This window comes from Haemorhous mexicanus, chromosome 4 (genome assembly GCF_027477595.1).
Source record: "Haemorhous mexicanus isolate bHaeMex1 chromosome 4, bHaeMex1.pri, whole genome shotgun sequence".
In the NCBI taxonomy this organism is placed as follows: domain Eukaryota; kingdom Metazoa; phylum Chordata; class Aves; order Passeriformes; family Fringillidae; genus Haemorhous; species Haemorhous mexicanus.
The window spans coordinates 1,337,542-1,352,656 of record NC_082344.1 but is presented as its reverse complement, the minus strand read 5'-3'; the positions used below and the strand labels follow the sequence as shown (position 1 = coordinate 1,352,656).

Here is a 15,115-nt window from a genome sequence, read left to right as displayed (position 1 = left end):
ACTAAGAGCTGCAGTCACTGCCCCAGAATACATAAGTGAAATTTAATGATAGGAATTCTGGCTGTTGATCCCTAATAGCCCTGGGAAGCTGTGCACAGGTGAGGTGGCCCCTGATGGATGTTCCCAGGGCTGTGACTTTGTCTCTGTGGGAGCGCCTCCCTCCCGAGGCAGTGCATTACCCATGGCAAAGGATGTTTATTGGGATCAATAGACACTGCAGATTGAAACTTTTCTTGATGACAAAGAACTGGAGAACTAATTTAAACCAGCAGAAATATGGCCTCTAGCAGGTCTTTGGTATAAGTTGAGTAAGGCTGTGGGGAGTGTTGGAAATGAAATAAATACTGAGGATGAAGACACCTGGTTTTGCTGTCATCTCAAAAGGCTCAATGAGGATCAGCTAGAGTCGGGTGCTTGCCATATAAATGTCCCAAGTTTTTGCATTTCCTAAGTCTAATGTGGCATGAGAATCTTCTTTTAAAGGGACTAATTCAGTTTAAATGCTAAATATTATTAGATCTGCCCATCGGGGGAAAAGGTGTGGAGAGTGATTCTCTGCTGCTAAGAAACAGGAGATTTCCAGGGATGCAGTGAGCTGATGTCCTTATCCCCAAACCTTTAATTCCAGCCTTTGATCGTGATCCAGTCCCCCAGGCTCAGCAGACACCTCAGAGCCCCTTTTGTGTTCCAGGCGCCGTACGTGTTCAGGAACGAGCCCCTCCTCGTCGGCAGGGGCCAAACCGGGACCGTATCGCGGCTGGTGCTGGGCGTGGGGGACAGTGACAACCCTCAGGACGTGGTGCTGACGGTCCTGGAGCCACCCCGGCACGGCAGGCTGCTGGGGGCCCCCGGGGACCCTGCCACCTTGCAGCTGGGTGAGCTGGCGGGCGGGCGGCTGCGCTACGCCCACGACGGCTCCGACAGCCGGCAGGACGCGGCTCTGCTGCAAGTGAGCGACGGCTACCACGTCCAGAACATCCTGCTCCGCTTCAGGATTGCTCCCGAGGTACGTGCTGGCACGCTGGCAGTCTGGAGGAGCGCCGCTCTGTCCCTGAGGGGTCGCTCATCCTGAGTAACCAGCCGGAGGAAGGAGTGGGTCGATTGGGTTGGGGAGGTCGCCCGAATTTTGGGTTTGCGACAGCTCCAGTTGTCCAGCTTCGCTGATTCGAAGTCCACAGTTCCTTGATGAAAGGTAGTAAAGTGTAATAAAGCAGAAGGAGAAAAAGCTGGAGATACCTTCATTCCTTACTAGTGTGAAAGGGTAGCAAAAAGGAGAGCTGTCATTAGAGAAGGTCACGGTCTGCAGCCTTTTATGTAGACATCTGACACAGTGTCTTGGAGTCCCAGCCCTTGGGAAGGAGCTAGGAGGGGATGGCATTGCCCCTCTTTGGCCCTCTCTGCTGCCTGAGATGTCTTTGACAGCAGCTTGGGCAGGACAGTTTGAAGGGAGCCTGGCGAGTGCTCCGTGTGGCTGTGGAGCTCTGCACAAGGAGGCACTGATCCCATTTGGACTCTGCAGGTTCCCCTAAAGCTATGGTAGTAATTAATGTTAATTAGTGCTGTGACTCACACAGCAGTCTGGGGATGAAAAAGAAATTGCTTTCAAGGCTGGTGCTGGTATTAGACTCCTGCAATAAGAGGAGCTCTGCCTGTGGTTTTCACCCAGAGCGCCTCCATGGCCCTAAGGGGCCTGAACAGGATCACAAGGACTGTGAAAATGCTTGGACACCACTCTGTGGTCTTTGTGACACCTTTTTTCCCCTGCTGCTGATTAAGCAGGTTCTTGTAAATGCCAGTGAGGGTGAATTGCTGAGAGTGGTTTCTTTCATTATCCTGCTTTGTGCTCCCTTGTCTCTCCTTATCATTCCACATTTCTCTGTGCAGCACTTGGCTACAGAGGGGAATGAAGGTGGTGACAGAGGTGACAGCAGGGCAGTTTTTAGGGCTTTTTCCAGTCCCTTGGGTTGCTAATGGCTGCTTTTCCCATCCAGACCCTTTGCTGTTGCAGTCTGAACAGGGACATGGAAGCCTTTCTTTTCTGAGAGGCCGGGGGAACACAGAAAGAAAAGGCAAAAGATGTTTATTTTAAGGGTATCCCAGACCTCTAGAGATCCAGCTAGGGGAGGCCTCCAAGGTATTTGCAAGGCAGCTGACCTTGCCCTGCCTGGGAGCAGGTAGATGAAAAAAACGCTTTTACATGTTAAAAATATTTCTTACATAGATTACCAAGCAAAAAGAGCTGTCTCATGAGTCTGTTCTTATTAACAAGCAGCATCAAAGCCATGTGGGAATGATACCACAACGTGCTGGATGGGTTTGATGTGGCCAGTGAAGGAACATGTAGTCATTTAGTGACCTAAGAGCTGGAGGTTTCCATGTTGATAACAAACCCACAGTGTAAGTACAGATTAGGTGGGTGCACAGCAGACATGCCAAAAAGGAGGTCGGAAATCATCCTGTAATGTGGTTCCTTTTCACAAACATCTTTTTAGCTCTCTCTCCTGTCTCTGTGGCAGATCCAGAAGAGCAGAGCAGTGAGTCATTTATCAGTCTGGGGGCTGATTGTATGGAGTAGCAAGTGAGGAGGGAGGTGATCCCTTAGATGGAGCAGTTGGGATTTTGACTGATCACACAGTTCAAGGCGAACTGCAGCCAGAGCCAATTCAAGGTGAATGTGCAGAAATCCACCAAAGAAGTCACATTTACAGCAGCTGGGCTCATGAGAAAGAGCCATGGCATGGAAGAGGTCACAGGGATTTTGGTGACCTGTCCAACAAAGCAAATTAGAGCCAAAAAGAGCTGATATAATCCTTGAATGCCAGAGTAGTGTTATTGAAATAAAAGGGAACTGTAGTGAAACAATTACTGCAATCCAGTGCTGACATCCACATTTCAGGAAGCTTAAATTAATACTGGACAAAAAAAAAAAATTAAAAAAAGACACAGGAATAGTTTGAAGGTCAGGAATCCCACCAAGTCACTGAAGACTTGGGTGGATGCTCAGAGAGAATGAGAATGGTGGTAAAAGAAAAAATTGTGGAGGGAGACTTGAGTTTAGGATCAGCAGCAGGAAATTAGGAATTAGAGGATGAGGTCAGTTCTGCAGGCTGGGAATGGGCTCTGAGGGATACAGCAGAAGATTTCTTCAAGCAGACAAGCAGGGTGGAATGCCTAAGAAATTCCAGAATACTCTCCTTGCTCCTCTCTTTTCCCTTGGAAGTGCCATTGCAGTTGCAGTCAGCCTTTCCCTGCTGTCCCCTGCCTGCAGGGAGCCAGGAGCCCCCGGCTGGTGGCCAATTCCCTGGTGTGGGTGCCCCAGGGAGGCATGCTGCAGATCTCCAGCACCATCCTGCACGCCGAGCTGCCCGGGGCCCGCGACTCTGACATCACCTACACCATCACTGAGGAGCAGCCCAGACATGGTAAATCCCCTGGAGTCCTGCTGCCCTGCAGCAGCACGGGATGAAAAAGAGGTGTCATGTGGAGGGAAATGAAATATGGAAAGAAAAATGCTCTTTTCTTGCTCAGCATCTCAATTTTCTTCACGAAATCCCTGTCTTCGAATAACACGTTTTGCACTTCGAAGAAATGATAGCACATTTAATTTGCTGACCCAAGAAAATTAGAGCATCCCTCTAGCAACATCCACGTGCTTTTTTATTTCCTTGTGCTGGGAGGACAGGCTGGTTTCTATCAGCTGCCAGCACCTGATGGAAGCAGAGATAATGAGAGTTTTGCAGTTTGGAAGAGGAGTAATTAATTTGTATTCCCCCTTTAGTTTTCTGCAGGTGAAGGTCTGTCTTCCCATTTTTAATAAGCATTTACATGAAAACAGGAATTTTTCCCCAAGGAGCTTGTCTCCTGCTGCCTAACCCTAACTAAAATTTATAATCCTGTATTTGTATCACCATAATTATTGCTGCTGTGATTAATTGCAGTGATATAAACAGGCTTGTAGCTGCAGGAAGAAGCAGCAGAAATCAATGATCTCCAAAATTTTATCTGAAATACTGTTTTGCAGAAAGGGAGGGAAAAAGTAAGAGAGAGAAATGTGGAAAATTGGTCCTGAATCCAGGGGGCTTATCTGTCTAACTTAGTCTGTGGCTAATGGGAGAGTTATTCATACCTATAGAAAATATAGAATTTGATTTTTAGGTTTTTAGGGGAACTCCCCTGAGCAAAACCCTAAGATCTGGAATATAATTAGGGTCCTGATAAAGGAATTTTAGCCCAGAGTTTGATGATGGAATGGAAGTGTGATACTGCATCTTGCTGAATTACTTTGTTTTTGCTGCTCCAACTTTTCAAGGGTGGTTTGGGGAAATGAAATGGGAGAGCTTAGGATGGGCTATTCACATAACAGAGTGATGAATTATCAATCAGCAGGATTACCAACCCATGTAATGGAATTAATTAGCAAGATATATCCCAATGTCACCGGGATGTCTCAATGCCTGCTGCTGGTATTTCTGTCACTTGACACTGCGTGGAAAAAAGCTCTGGCTGGGTGGCCATTTGCCTAGGCTGCTCCTTGGCTTGCTGGCCGTGCTCTCCCCAGCTCCTGCTTGCCTTTCCCAGGGGAAGTGGTGCTGCTGGTGCCCATGGCGGCGGACGGCCCGGCGGGCTCCTGGCAGCTCCTACCCGACGGCAGAGCGGCCTCCCCCACCTCCTCCTTCACCCAGCAGGACATCAGCGACGGCATCGTGTGGTACAGGCACTCTGGGGCTGAAGTGGAGAGCGACTCCTTCCAGTTCCAGGTATTCCTTTCCCTAGAAATGCCAGGTGGCAGCTCTCTGAGGGGACTCCCACACAGACACGTGTGTGAATACACACTGGCAAACACACCACCCTCTTGGAAAACCCAGAACGTTTACACCAAGTGGAAAACATTCCAAGTGCCTTTTTAAAAATTGGTGAGCCCCAGAGCCACGCAGCCCTTGGTTTCTAAGCTAATAATTTAATTTTGGCTTCAGAGCCCTCCGTCTTGCAAAGAGGCCAAAAGGTAGAGATGCTCCCCAGCAGCTGGGAAACTGAAATCAATCCCCACTCCCCACAGGTTTAAGAGGCATCAAATTGCTCAGACAGGCCCTTGCTGTTTGCTGGGAGGGTTTCACAGGCTGCCCTCAGTAAGCCTACGTGAACACTGGCACGCAGTGTTTGTTACATCTGGTTTACAAGGCAGAAGCAATTACTGTAGCACCGCAGAGGCAATTAAGGTAATTTCTGAAGTAATTAACATAAGTGATAACGAGGAATTTGTGAGCGTCAGTGTTGAACAAGCTAATCTTTGGCTTAATTGCTGCATTCCTCTCATAGACTATGCATTTTGCATGAGTTGAGTGTTTGGGTTCAGTATCTCAGAGCAGTAGCAATAGCTGTACAGAGAGCTCAGGAAGGGAGCTGGGAATACCTGGTCACATCAGGAGACCATGGCACCCCTCTCCAAGTCCAAGCCTTGAACTTGGGTTGGGACATTTCGGGGCCAACACATTGATTTCATTGGTTTTAGGATGGAGCAGCTGCAGCCAATGGCTAAAATGACATCGTTCCTTTCATCAGAGCTTACATTTTTATGCATTTTCTAAAAATTAAGCTTCAGGATATTCACTTATCCATTCCTGTGACCTTTCCTTCCCAGGTGTCCAGCTCTGCCAGTCCACAAACCAGCCTGGAAAGCCACGTGTTCAACGTTGCTGTTCTGCCCCAGACACCCAAGGCCCCTCAGCTTTCCCTTGGCTCCTCTCTGCACATGGCTGTAAGTGACAACACCACACACATGGCTGGAGCAGGAATGGGAAAGAAACAGATTAGAAGAGTAACTGGGCTGGGGGGTGCAGAAAATACCCATGAAAAGCTGAAAAACTCAGTATTCAAAGTGATGAATGTGCAGTCTAGAAAGGAGAGGTGAAAAGAGAAGCAGCATCAATGTTTTATGGAATTCTTTCCCTTTCCTGAGAAGCCAGGAGGAATGGCAAGAGAGAAAAACTGTGGCCCAGACCATAATGAATGGGGTTTGCCAGTAGTTCCACTGTAAACTTGATCCCACCTGCAGCTCTGGGAATGACAGTTTGGAGGAGAGGGGTCTCTCCAAGGTGGTTCCTTCCCTGGCTGGGTGGATTGGAAAGATGATCATGGAGTTTCACGTCGGGTTTGTGGGCTCTCAGGCTGTGGTGCAAGCCTTCCCTGTGTGTCCCCATCACCTGTGGGTGAAGTCCAGCTGTCCCCTTCCTTCTCCTGTTCTGCATGCCAGGCATGGGGCCAGGAAAGGCCCAGGAAGCAATGGGAGAGGGATTAGTGGGAAGCCCATGGCACAGCAGCCTTGTCAAGGTTTGAAATAGTGGCGACCTTTCCTGGGTGATAATGAAACATGGTCAGACTGCTACTTGGAGCCATTTATCTTCCTGCTCCTATTGCCAAAATAGATGGGAGAGATGTCTGGCAGAGCCACACAGCACTGGGTTTTATAGCTAATTACTCCCCACAAAATTCAATAGGGCCATAAAACACCTTTTACCTCACCACCTGCGAGTCCCACTTTTGGGAGAGACAAATAGGCCTTGGAGGCAGTGAGGAAAAAACATAACCTTTAATCTTTCTGTCAGAAAATCCCACTTGCCTGCCCCAGTGTGATGGAGCTCTGTTCATTCATCTTCAGACTCCTTCAGAATGAGACTTCTAAAGCTGAGAGGAAAGCACAGTCCTTGGAGTCCTCCCATTCCTCTAGTCTTGACTTGGACTTGTGCTGCTGGGAAAGGCCAGGGGAAGTTTGATGACTCTTTTGTTAAACTGGACTCAATGTCTGTATTGGTTTTTCTTCCATGGAGTTACCCTGCTTCCCCCATCCTGGTAACCTTTCATGCTCCAAAGCAGGTTATTTAAGTGCTCAAATCCTTCATTTAGCTTGTTCTCTCCCTCTTTTGCTCAAGATTATGAAATGAGCTGGTTGCTTTTCACACCCAGCTGAGCAGTTTAATTTGTTAATTCTGCAGGATTAAGGTTCATGAACACGTGGAAATTAACTGGTTTTGGGCACTTAAGTCTCTTCAAGCAGCACTGTAATTCCTTTAAGGCCCTGCCTGCCTTTGGTTCATGATAATCTTGTTATGGAAGGATCAGAGCAATTTCAGTCAGGTTTAAAACAAAAGGGAAAGCTTTGGTTCCTCAGTATTCCAGTTGAAGGGGCTGAGTAATTTTCAGTCATTTTCTTTTAAAAGAGCATGCAGTCCAGCCACATCAGACTAGATGAGAAAACTACACAGGCAATGAACGTGTTCTTCCAGGGAGTTCTTGACCAAACTAGGTTTTCCTTTGTCTCTTTTTAATTGCTGTAGGCCAAAGGAGAAGTGTGACCACCTGTGAGTGTGGGGGTTGTGCATCTGCAGGGGACAGGGGGTCAGGTTCAGGTTTCAAAACTGGGCCTTCACATCTTAAGACTCTCTTATATTTAACTAGAGCAAAGCAAATTCTCTTTCAATGCATTTTTGGGTGAATCTTCCCATGTCTCTGGCCTTGATGCTCATGGTCTGATGTGTTTATTGAGGTGCTGGAGGACCGTGTGACAGTGATTGAGCCCCATCACCTCTCCTTTGTAGACCCGGAGGTTCCCAGTGAGAAAATCCTGTACAACGTGACTGTGCCTCTCCTTCCTGGGCAAGGCAAGTGACCCTGCTGCTGCTGCTGCCTTCATTGCCACGTTTTCTGAGCACATCTCCTCTTTCCCTGGAGTAGCATTCTGTGGAGGCACCTGTTAACCCATTTGGCCTCTTTCCTTAGCCTTAACCCCGTTTCTTTGTTTTCTTTAGGAATGTGCTGCAGGGCTCAGACACTTTTTGCTGCCGTCTGAATAATACTGAATGTTGTGTCCCCTGCCTTTCTGCTTCCTACCTCTCAAGTGAGAGGTTCTGTGAAGAAATGCCCAAGTGAGGAATCTCTGTTTCATTTCTCCTGTCCCTAGAGCCCATCCTCCATGCAGCTGCATCCGTGTGACTTGTTCTGGAAGTGGTCCAAAGGGGAAAGCAAAGGAAGCTGTGGAATCAGGTGGAGTGATGGAGGAAGTAAGCCCTCCTGCTAATGCTGGTGTCTCTGCATCCACAGGTCTCGTGGAGCACAGGGACAGGCCTCTGTCCCCAGCCAGGTACTTCAGCCAGGCCGACATCAACCACGGCAGGATCGCGTATCGTCCGCCGACCGCCGCTCCTCACCTCAGGGAGATCACAGCCTTCTCCTTCGCAGGTGAGATCCCAGTGCTCCTGCAGGGCTGGGACACCAGCTGCACTGCTGCTGCTCCTCCTTGCTGAGGAAAGGCTCTGCCCAGTTCAACACCAGCCCCCCAAATCCTCCAAGTCCACGTCGAGGCGTGCTTTCCTGTCCTGACCACAGTCGCTCTGTGCTTGTGTTTGTCCCGCCAGGTCTCCCGGAGTCCGTGAGCTTCCGATTCACAGGTATGTCAGCCACTTTCTCTTTCCTGGCCAGAGCACGTTTCATCCTTCTTTTGCCCTTCCCATTGCCTGTTGCCCCTTGGCCTTTGTTCTGCTGCAGGCACACCTGTGGGTGCTCAGTAGGATTTCTGGAAATGCACGTGCCTGGGGAATATTAATTTGTCTGATTCCCAGCAGTGTTTTACAGAAGCTGAGCTGCAGCTTGCTAGAGACATCTTTTTCCAGTGGCTGCCTGGAATCAGTCCTAAAAGCCTGATTTATCCCTGTTGTCCCCCCAGTGAGAACAAGGAGTTTTACGCTCTCATTTTTTTTAATACAGCGTGGAGACATTTCTGCAATTAAATTGCCACAGATAAGCTGCTTGCTTGTTTAACACATCCTTCTGTTTCCATGTGCTGTCTGGCTTCTACCAGCAAGGAGAAGTCCGTGTTCTGAGTTAAAAGCAGAGAGAAATGGTCTTGGCCTGGGTGAAGTGTGTGTGGATGCCCAAGGTGGGAGATGAGCCAGCGATGTGGGCTGGTGATTTTTGTACAGACAGGTGAATTTCCCAGGTGAAGGGTCCCTGCAAACCCAACCCTGCACTCAGGCATGGTTTCTGTCTGTGCCTAGTGTCTGGTGGGGAGCACATGAGCCCAGAGATGGTGTTTGTCATCCACCTGCTCTCTGCTGAGCAACAGCCTCCGGTCTTCCAGATCGCAGCTCCCTTCCTGGAGGTCAGCCAGGGGGGCAGAGCCACCATCGGTGAGTAGGGTGCATGGGGCACGGTCTGGGGCTCAGCTCACTGCCAGGAGGCCTAGGTTCACTTGCCCAGGGCTCACTTGAGAGCCACTCTAGGAGAGAATTCCCTGACACAGCCTGAGCATCATCAGGACACAAACTATTTCCATGGAACTCGCAGCTCTTGGGCTAGGGCAGCTCCAGAATTACTTTTCTTGTACTGAGTGAATTACGGGGGTTTTTTGGCTCCATTCACACCAGCTGTGCTCTCTTTCCCTGGCACAGGGATCCAGTTGGCTGTAAGTGACACGGATACAGCTCCTGAGGGTCTTTTCTTTGAGCTGGTGAAACCTCCCCATCACGGCATTGTGCTCAAGTACAGCGCAGATGTGCAGGAGCTCATGAGAGCAGGTGAGTGGAGCAAGAGTTTCCCTCAGTGCAGGAGAGGGGTCAGCCTGGCTGGTTTAGGTGAGCAGGAGGAGACAGATGCCCCTGGCAGACCAGGATGCATCCATAGGGAAGCCTTATCTAGCTGTGAGCTCAGGGAGCAGCTGGGAAGAAAAGGAGGGTTGGTGCCCTCCTTGAGAATCACGAGGAGTCGCTGGAACTGGGAAGGTCACAGCTTTTCCTCTGCCTTGCCAGCTCATAACTCACAGCCCTGGCAGGATGGGATGAAATGCCAGTTTAGTTCTTGACTAAGGTCGTTTGAGTTGGATTCCTGCTCTGAGCTGAGTCTTTCTGACTCGGGTGTCCCCTCCCTGGGCAGGTGACACCTTCACCTACGAGGACGTCACCCGGAACGCTCTGCAGTACGTGCACGATGGCTCAGCAGCAGCAGAGGACAGCATGGAAATCTCTGTCACCGACGGTGTCACCACGGTCACCACGGTGCTGAGGGTGGACGTGTCCCAGCTGGACACCCACGGCCCACAGCTGGCCCCAGGCTGCTTGTTGGCTGTCACCGTGGCCAGCAAAAGCTCTGTGACCCTGTCCCGGCAGCACCTGGCTTACACGGTGGGTTTCATCTGGTCCTAAGCCCAGGGAAGGCTGCCAGGCCCCCTTTCCTTATCCCCCCCACACCTCTCTGCTGTCAGTGTGGATTTTGGCTAGAGAGCTCAAGTTTTGGCTGCTGCCAAAAAGGGGATAACAGACTCTTTCATCCCACAGGGATTTAAGGTTATCCCCATTTGACTGTAACAGAGGTGAACTGCCATGCTGAACATGAGAACCTAGTTAATCCCAGATTTTTCTGTCAAACAGACTTGCTACTAAAGCACGAGGATTTGCCAGGTGTTAATCCCTTGAAAACTTCAGCCCCCTCACCCACCTTTTTCTGGGCAGATGGGAAGGGGGAAGGAGTAAACAACCCCAGGATGCTGCAGAGCTTGGTGGATTGAGGTGGTCCCAGGCCTCGTGTGCTGTGCAAGCGTTATCCTGCTGGTGACATTCCCAGGAAAGCTCTGAACTCCTTGCAGATGATGCAGCACCCTCCTGAGGGAGGACAGATCACAGTACAGCTGTGAGGCTGGAGAGACCTGAGCTGAGAGAGGCTGGCTGTCAGAGAGATGATTGGGAATTTTTTCTTTTTTTTTTTTTTTTTCCCCCCAAGGGATCAGTCTGGATACAAGTCTGAAATCTGTCCTGTCCTCCTCTTCAGGAGGAAGGCTGACAAGGGAGATGCTCATGTTTAATCTGAATAAGAGCACAGATAAGGAAAAGAAGATTTCACTCCTGACCCAAATGCTCAGGAGATGTTGATTTCTGCTCTGGGTCGTATTTTTCAACCACCTAACAAAATTCTTCTAAGAAAGATGACATCTGAGTTGTGAAATCACAGTGTGGTTGTACTTAATGTGGTTGAAAAGAGGCAAAATCAGCTTTTATTTATTTCACTGTGAAACACTTTGAAAATTAAAATACCAGGTTTATGTCTGGGAGACGGTGTTAACATGATTCAAGGACATAGAGAAAGCCTTGCTGAGCTGAGAGAAAATGAAAGTACATTTTGTGGTATGCTTTGAAAATGTCAACCCTCCTGACTCTCTTGTCATCAGTAGAGCTTCATTTAATATTCATCTGTGGGTCTGCCCAGCTGGGCAGGTATATAAAACACTATTTGTTCTTATTCTTCCTTCCATTTTTAGTGGAACAAAGCAATGGCTAATTCTGCCCTGTTTTGATTTGGTTTGTTTCTTCGTGCTTAGGACAACAACTCCCCTGACTCAGAGATCAGAATCCAGCTGATATCTCTGCCAGCCTATGGAACTCTCCTAAGGATGTCAGGCTCCCACAACGAAGAGCTTTCCAAGGTTTACAATTTCACCATGGAAGACATCAACAACCAGAGGATCAGGTAGCAAAGAGCACTGTTCTCCCTCAAGCCATACCACTCAAAAGCTCAGTGAGCTTTTCCCCAGGGATCTCTGGGCTAATTAAAAGAATTCGGGGAATGAAGTGAAGGAGGGTTGGGAACTGAGACACCACCTCTCTTCCAAGAGGATTGCCTCACCTCTAACTGCAGGGATGGGATGGATGTGCCTTGTGGTGGGAAGGGGTCAGTGAGGCTCCCTGACTCCCCATGTCCTGATCCCACAGCTACTCCACCACGTTTGAGACCAGCAACCAGCCCGTGACAGACATCTTCCACTTCTCTGTGCTGGATGCTGACAACAACCGGCTGGACAGGCAGATGTTCACCGTCACCATCGCCTCGGCCCCGGCGCGCATCGCCTTCGCTGACCACGTCACCGTGAGTGCCTGGGCACAGGGACATGGCTCTGAGTGCCTGGGCACAGGGACAGCCATGGCTCTGAGTGCCTGGAGACAGGGACATGGCTCTGAGTGCCTGGGCATAGGGACATGGCTCTGAGTGCCTGGGCACAGGGACATGGCTCTGAGTGCCTGGGGACAGGGACAGCCATGCCTCTGAGTGCCTGGGCACAGGGACATGGCTCTGAGTGCCTGGGGACAGGGACATGGCTCTGAGTGCCTGGGCACAGGGACACGGCTCTGAGTGCCTGGGCACAGGGACAGCCATGGCTCTGAGTGCCTGGGCACAGGGACATGGCTCTGAGTGCCTGGGCACAGGGACATGGCTCTGAGTGCCTGGGGACAGGGACAGCCATGGCTCTGAGTGCCTGGGCACAGGGACAGCCATGGCTCTGAGTGCCTGGGGACAGGGACAGCCATGGCTCTGAGTGCCTGGGCACAGGGACATGGCTCTGAGTGCCTGGGGACAGGGACAGCCATGGCTCTGAGTGCCTGGGCACAGGGACAGCCATGGCTCTGAGTGCCTGGGGACAGGGACAGCCATGGCTCTGAGTGCCTGGGGACAGGGACAGCCATGGCTCTGCGTGCCTGGGGACAGGGACATGGCTCTGAGTGCCTGGGGACAGGGACAGCCATGGCTCTGAGTGCCTGGGCACAGGGACACGGCTCTGAGAGCCTGGGGACAGGGACAGCCATGGCTCTGAGTGCCTGGGGACAGGGACAGCCATGGCTCTGAGTGCCTGGGCACAGGGACACGGCTCTGAGTGCCTGGGGACAGGGACATGGCTCTGAGTGCCTGGGGGCAGGGACATGGCTCTGAGTGCCTGGGCACAGGGACACGGCTCTGAGTGCCTGGGCACAGGGACATGGCTCTGAGTGCCTGGGCACAGGGACAGCCATGGCTCTGAGTGCCTGGGCACAGGGACATGGCTCTGAGTGCCTGGGCACAGGGACATGGCTCTGAGTGCCTGGGGACAGGGACATGGCTCTGAGTGCCTGGGCACAGGGACACGGCTCTGAGTGCCTGGGCACAGGGACGGCCATGGCTCTGAGTGCCTGGGGACAGGGACACGGCTCTGAGTGCCTGGGCACAGGGACAGCCATGGCTCTGAGTGCCTGGGCACAGGGACACGGCTCTGAGTGCCTGGGGACAGGGACACGGCTCTGAGTGCCTGGGCACAGGGACAGCCATGGCTCTGAGTGCCTGGGGACAGGGACACGGCTCTGAGTGCCTGGGGACAGGGACAGCCATGGCTCTGAGTGCCTGGGCACAGGGACAGCCATGGCTCTGAGTGCCTGGGGACAGGGACATGGCTCTGAGTGCCTGGGCACAGGGACAGCCATGGCTCTGAGTGCCTGGGCACAGGGACAGCCATGGCTCTGAGTGCCTGGGCACAGGGACATGGCTCTGAGTGCCTGGGCACAGGGACATGGCTCTGAGTGCCTGGGGACAGGGACATGGCTCTGAGTGCCTGGGGACAGGGACAGCCATGGCTCTGAGTGCCTGGGCACAGGGACATGGCTCTGAGTGCCTGGGGACAGGGACAGCCATGGCTCTGAGTGCCTGGGGACAGGGACACGGCTCCCTGTGCCTGGGCACAGGGACAGCCATGGCTCTGAGTGCCTGGGCACAGGGACATGGCTCTGAGTGCCTGGGGACAGGGACAGCCATGGCTCTGAGTGCCTGGGCACAGGGACAGCCATGGCTCTGAGTGCCTGGGGACAGGGACAGCCATGGCTCTGAGTGCCTGGGGACAGGGACACAGCTCTGAGTGCCTGGGCACAGGGACAGCCATGGCTCTGAGTGCCTGGGCACAGGGACAGCCATGGCTCAGATGGGAGCAGCTGAACAGTTCTCCTGGACTGGGGGAAGTCACTGAATAAAACGTAGTGTTACTTGTGCCACTGGAAGGGTGAACAAAGCACTTGGAGGCCAGAGGAGGCTGACAGTCCATCTGCATCCCCAAACCTCATCTGTTTACATCTGTTCCAGTCAGGAGCTGCTTGTCCCTAGGGTGTCTTCTTGATATCAGTGGAGCAAGTCACATTTAGTCCTACTCAGTATTTCACCCCTTATTTCAGCAGCGTGTGTGTAAGAGACTCTTTAAGTCTGAAGACACTTGGTGCTTTGGGCTGACACAGAGCATTTCACACTCCTTATCAAAGCCTTTGCAAGTCATCTCCCTCCCTTCCAGAAGTGTGTTCCCCCTCCCTTGCCCTCAAAAGGGTCTCCACTACAAGAATTGCAGGTCTTGCCTTGTGAGAGGTCACCATGACTCTGCCAGTTCCCTTCCTGCCCTGATAAAGAACTCACAGGCTCCTCTTGGAGGCCAGGCAGGCTTTGTTCTTCCCATCCCACCTCACCTCCCTGCTGAATTCCTGACTAACAGACCTAGGAGAGGGTGGGGCAGCACTCCAGAGCCCGGGAAAGCCTCTCCCGTGGAGGCAGCCTCTTTCAGTAAGGACTTGTGTTGCCTGCTGTTGCTTCCCAGGTGGATGAGGGGGGCAGGGTCCCGCTGCTGGCTCACCACCACTTCACTGCTGACTATGACACTGCTGCCAAGGAGGACCTGAGGGTCACCGTGGTCACTCTGCCTGTGTATGGCTACATCGAGAACACCAGGACAGGTAAACTGCTGGGCTCTGCCTTCTTCATGCTGGCTGGTTTGGGCTCCTAACAGAATCACATCTGTCATATCCCACAGCATCCCAAAAAACTCACTTCCTCTCAAACCACGACACCCATGGAGGGGATGACTTGTGCTGCATCTAAAACTGCAGCTTCCCCAGTGCCCACTCCAGCACAGCAGATGCTGCCTCCCTCCAAGGCCACAAGGTGTGGGAAGCCAAGCTATAGAAAGGAGCATTCCTCCTTCTGCAGCCTTCACAATGTTCCTTTCTTCCCCTCACCCTGCTGGGTTTCTGTTATTGGCCACTTGAGCATCCTTTCACCAGTGATATTCTGCTTTGCAGGCGAGAGCTTTGGCCCGCAGAGTGAGTCTGTGGGGACCACAGACGCATCTTTTTCCCTTCATGATGTCCTGGAGAAGAGCATCTACTACTTCCAGAGTGTCCATGAGAGCATTGAGCCCACAAGTGACACTTTCAGCTTCTATGTGAGTGACGGCTTCAGCCAGTCAGAGGTGCAGAGCATCAACATCACAATCCAGGTATGCCGGCTGCCAGAGCCC

The 15,115-nt window shown here is 51.7% G+C and overlaps 1 protein-coding gene across 1 annotated transcript in view; it reads left to right on the top strand.

The window, feature by feature from the left end:
• Positions 1-15,115, top strand: part of FRAS1 (Fraser extracellular matrix complex subunit 1) — a 104,333-nt gene that overhangs the window by 70,082 nt on the left and 19,136 nt on the right. Inside the window, exons 28-41 of the mRNA XM_059843521.1 lie at positions 692-1,006; positions 3,269-3,422; positions 4,579-4,757; positions 5,639-5,755; positions 7,541-7,655; positions 8,095-8,232; positions 8,409-8,441; positions 9,048-9,179; positions 9,441-9,566; positions 9,922-10,169; positions 11,360-11,508; positions 11,751-11,904; positions 14,417-14,552; positions 14,898-15,094. Coding sequence (XP_059699504.1) covers positions 692-1,006; positions 3,269-3,422; positions 4,579-4,757; positions 5,639-5,755; positions 7,541-7,655; positions 8,095-8,232; positions 8,409-8,441; positions 9,048-9,179; positions 9,441-9,566; positions 9,922-10,169; positions 11,360-11,508; positions 11,751-11,904; positions 14,417-14,552; positions 14,898-15,094 — 2,193 coding nt within the window. The remainder of the gene's footprint in view (positions 1-691; positions 1,007-3,268; positions 3,423-4,578; positions 4,758-5,638; positions 5,756-7,540; positions 7,656-8,094; positions 8,233-8,408; positions 8,442-9,047; positions 9,180-9,440; positions 9,567-9,921; positions 10,170-11,359; positions 11,509-11,750; positions 11,905-14,416; positions 14,553-14,897; positions 15,095-15,115) is intronic.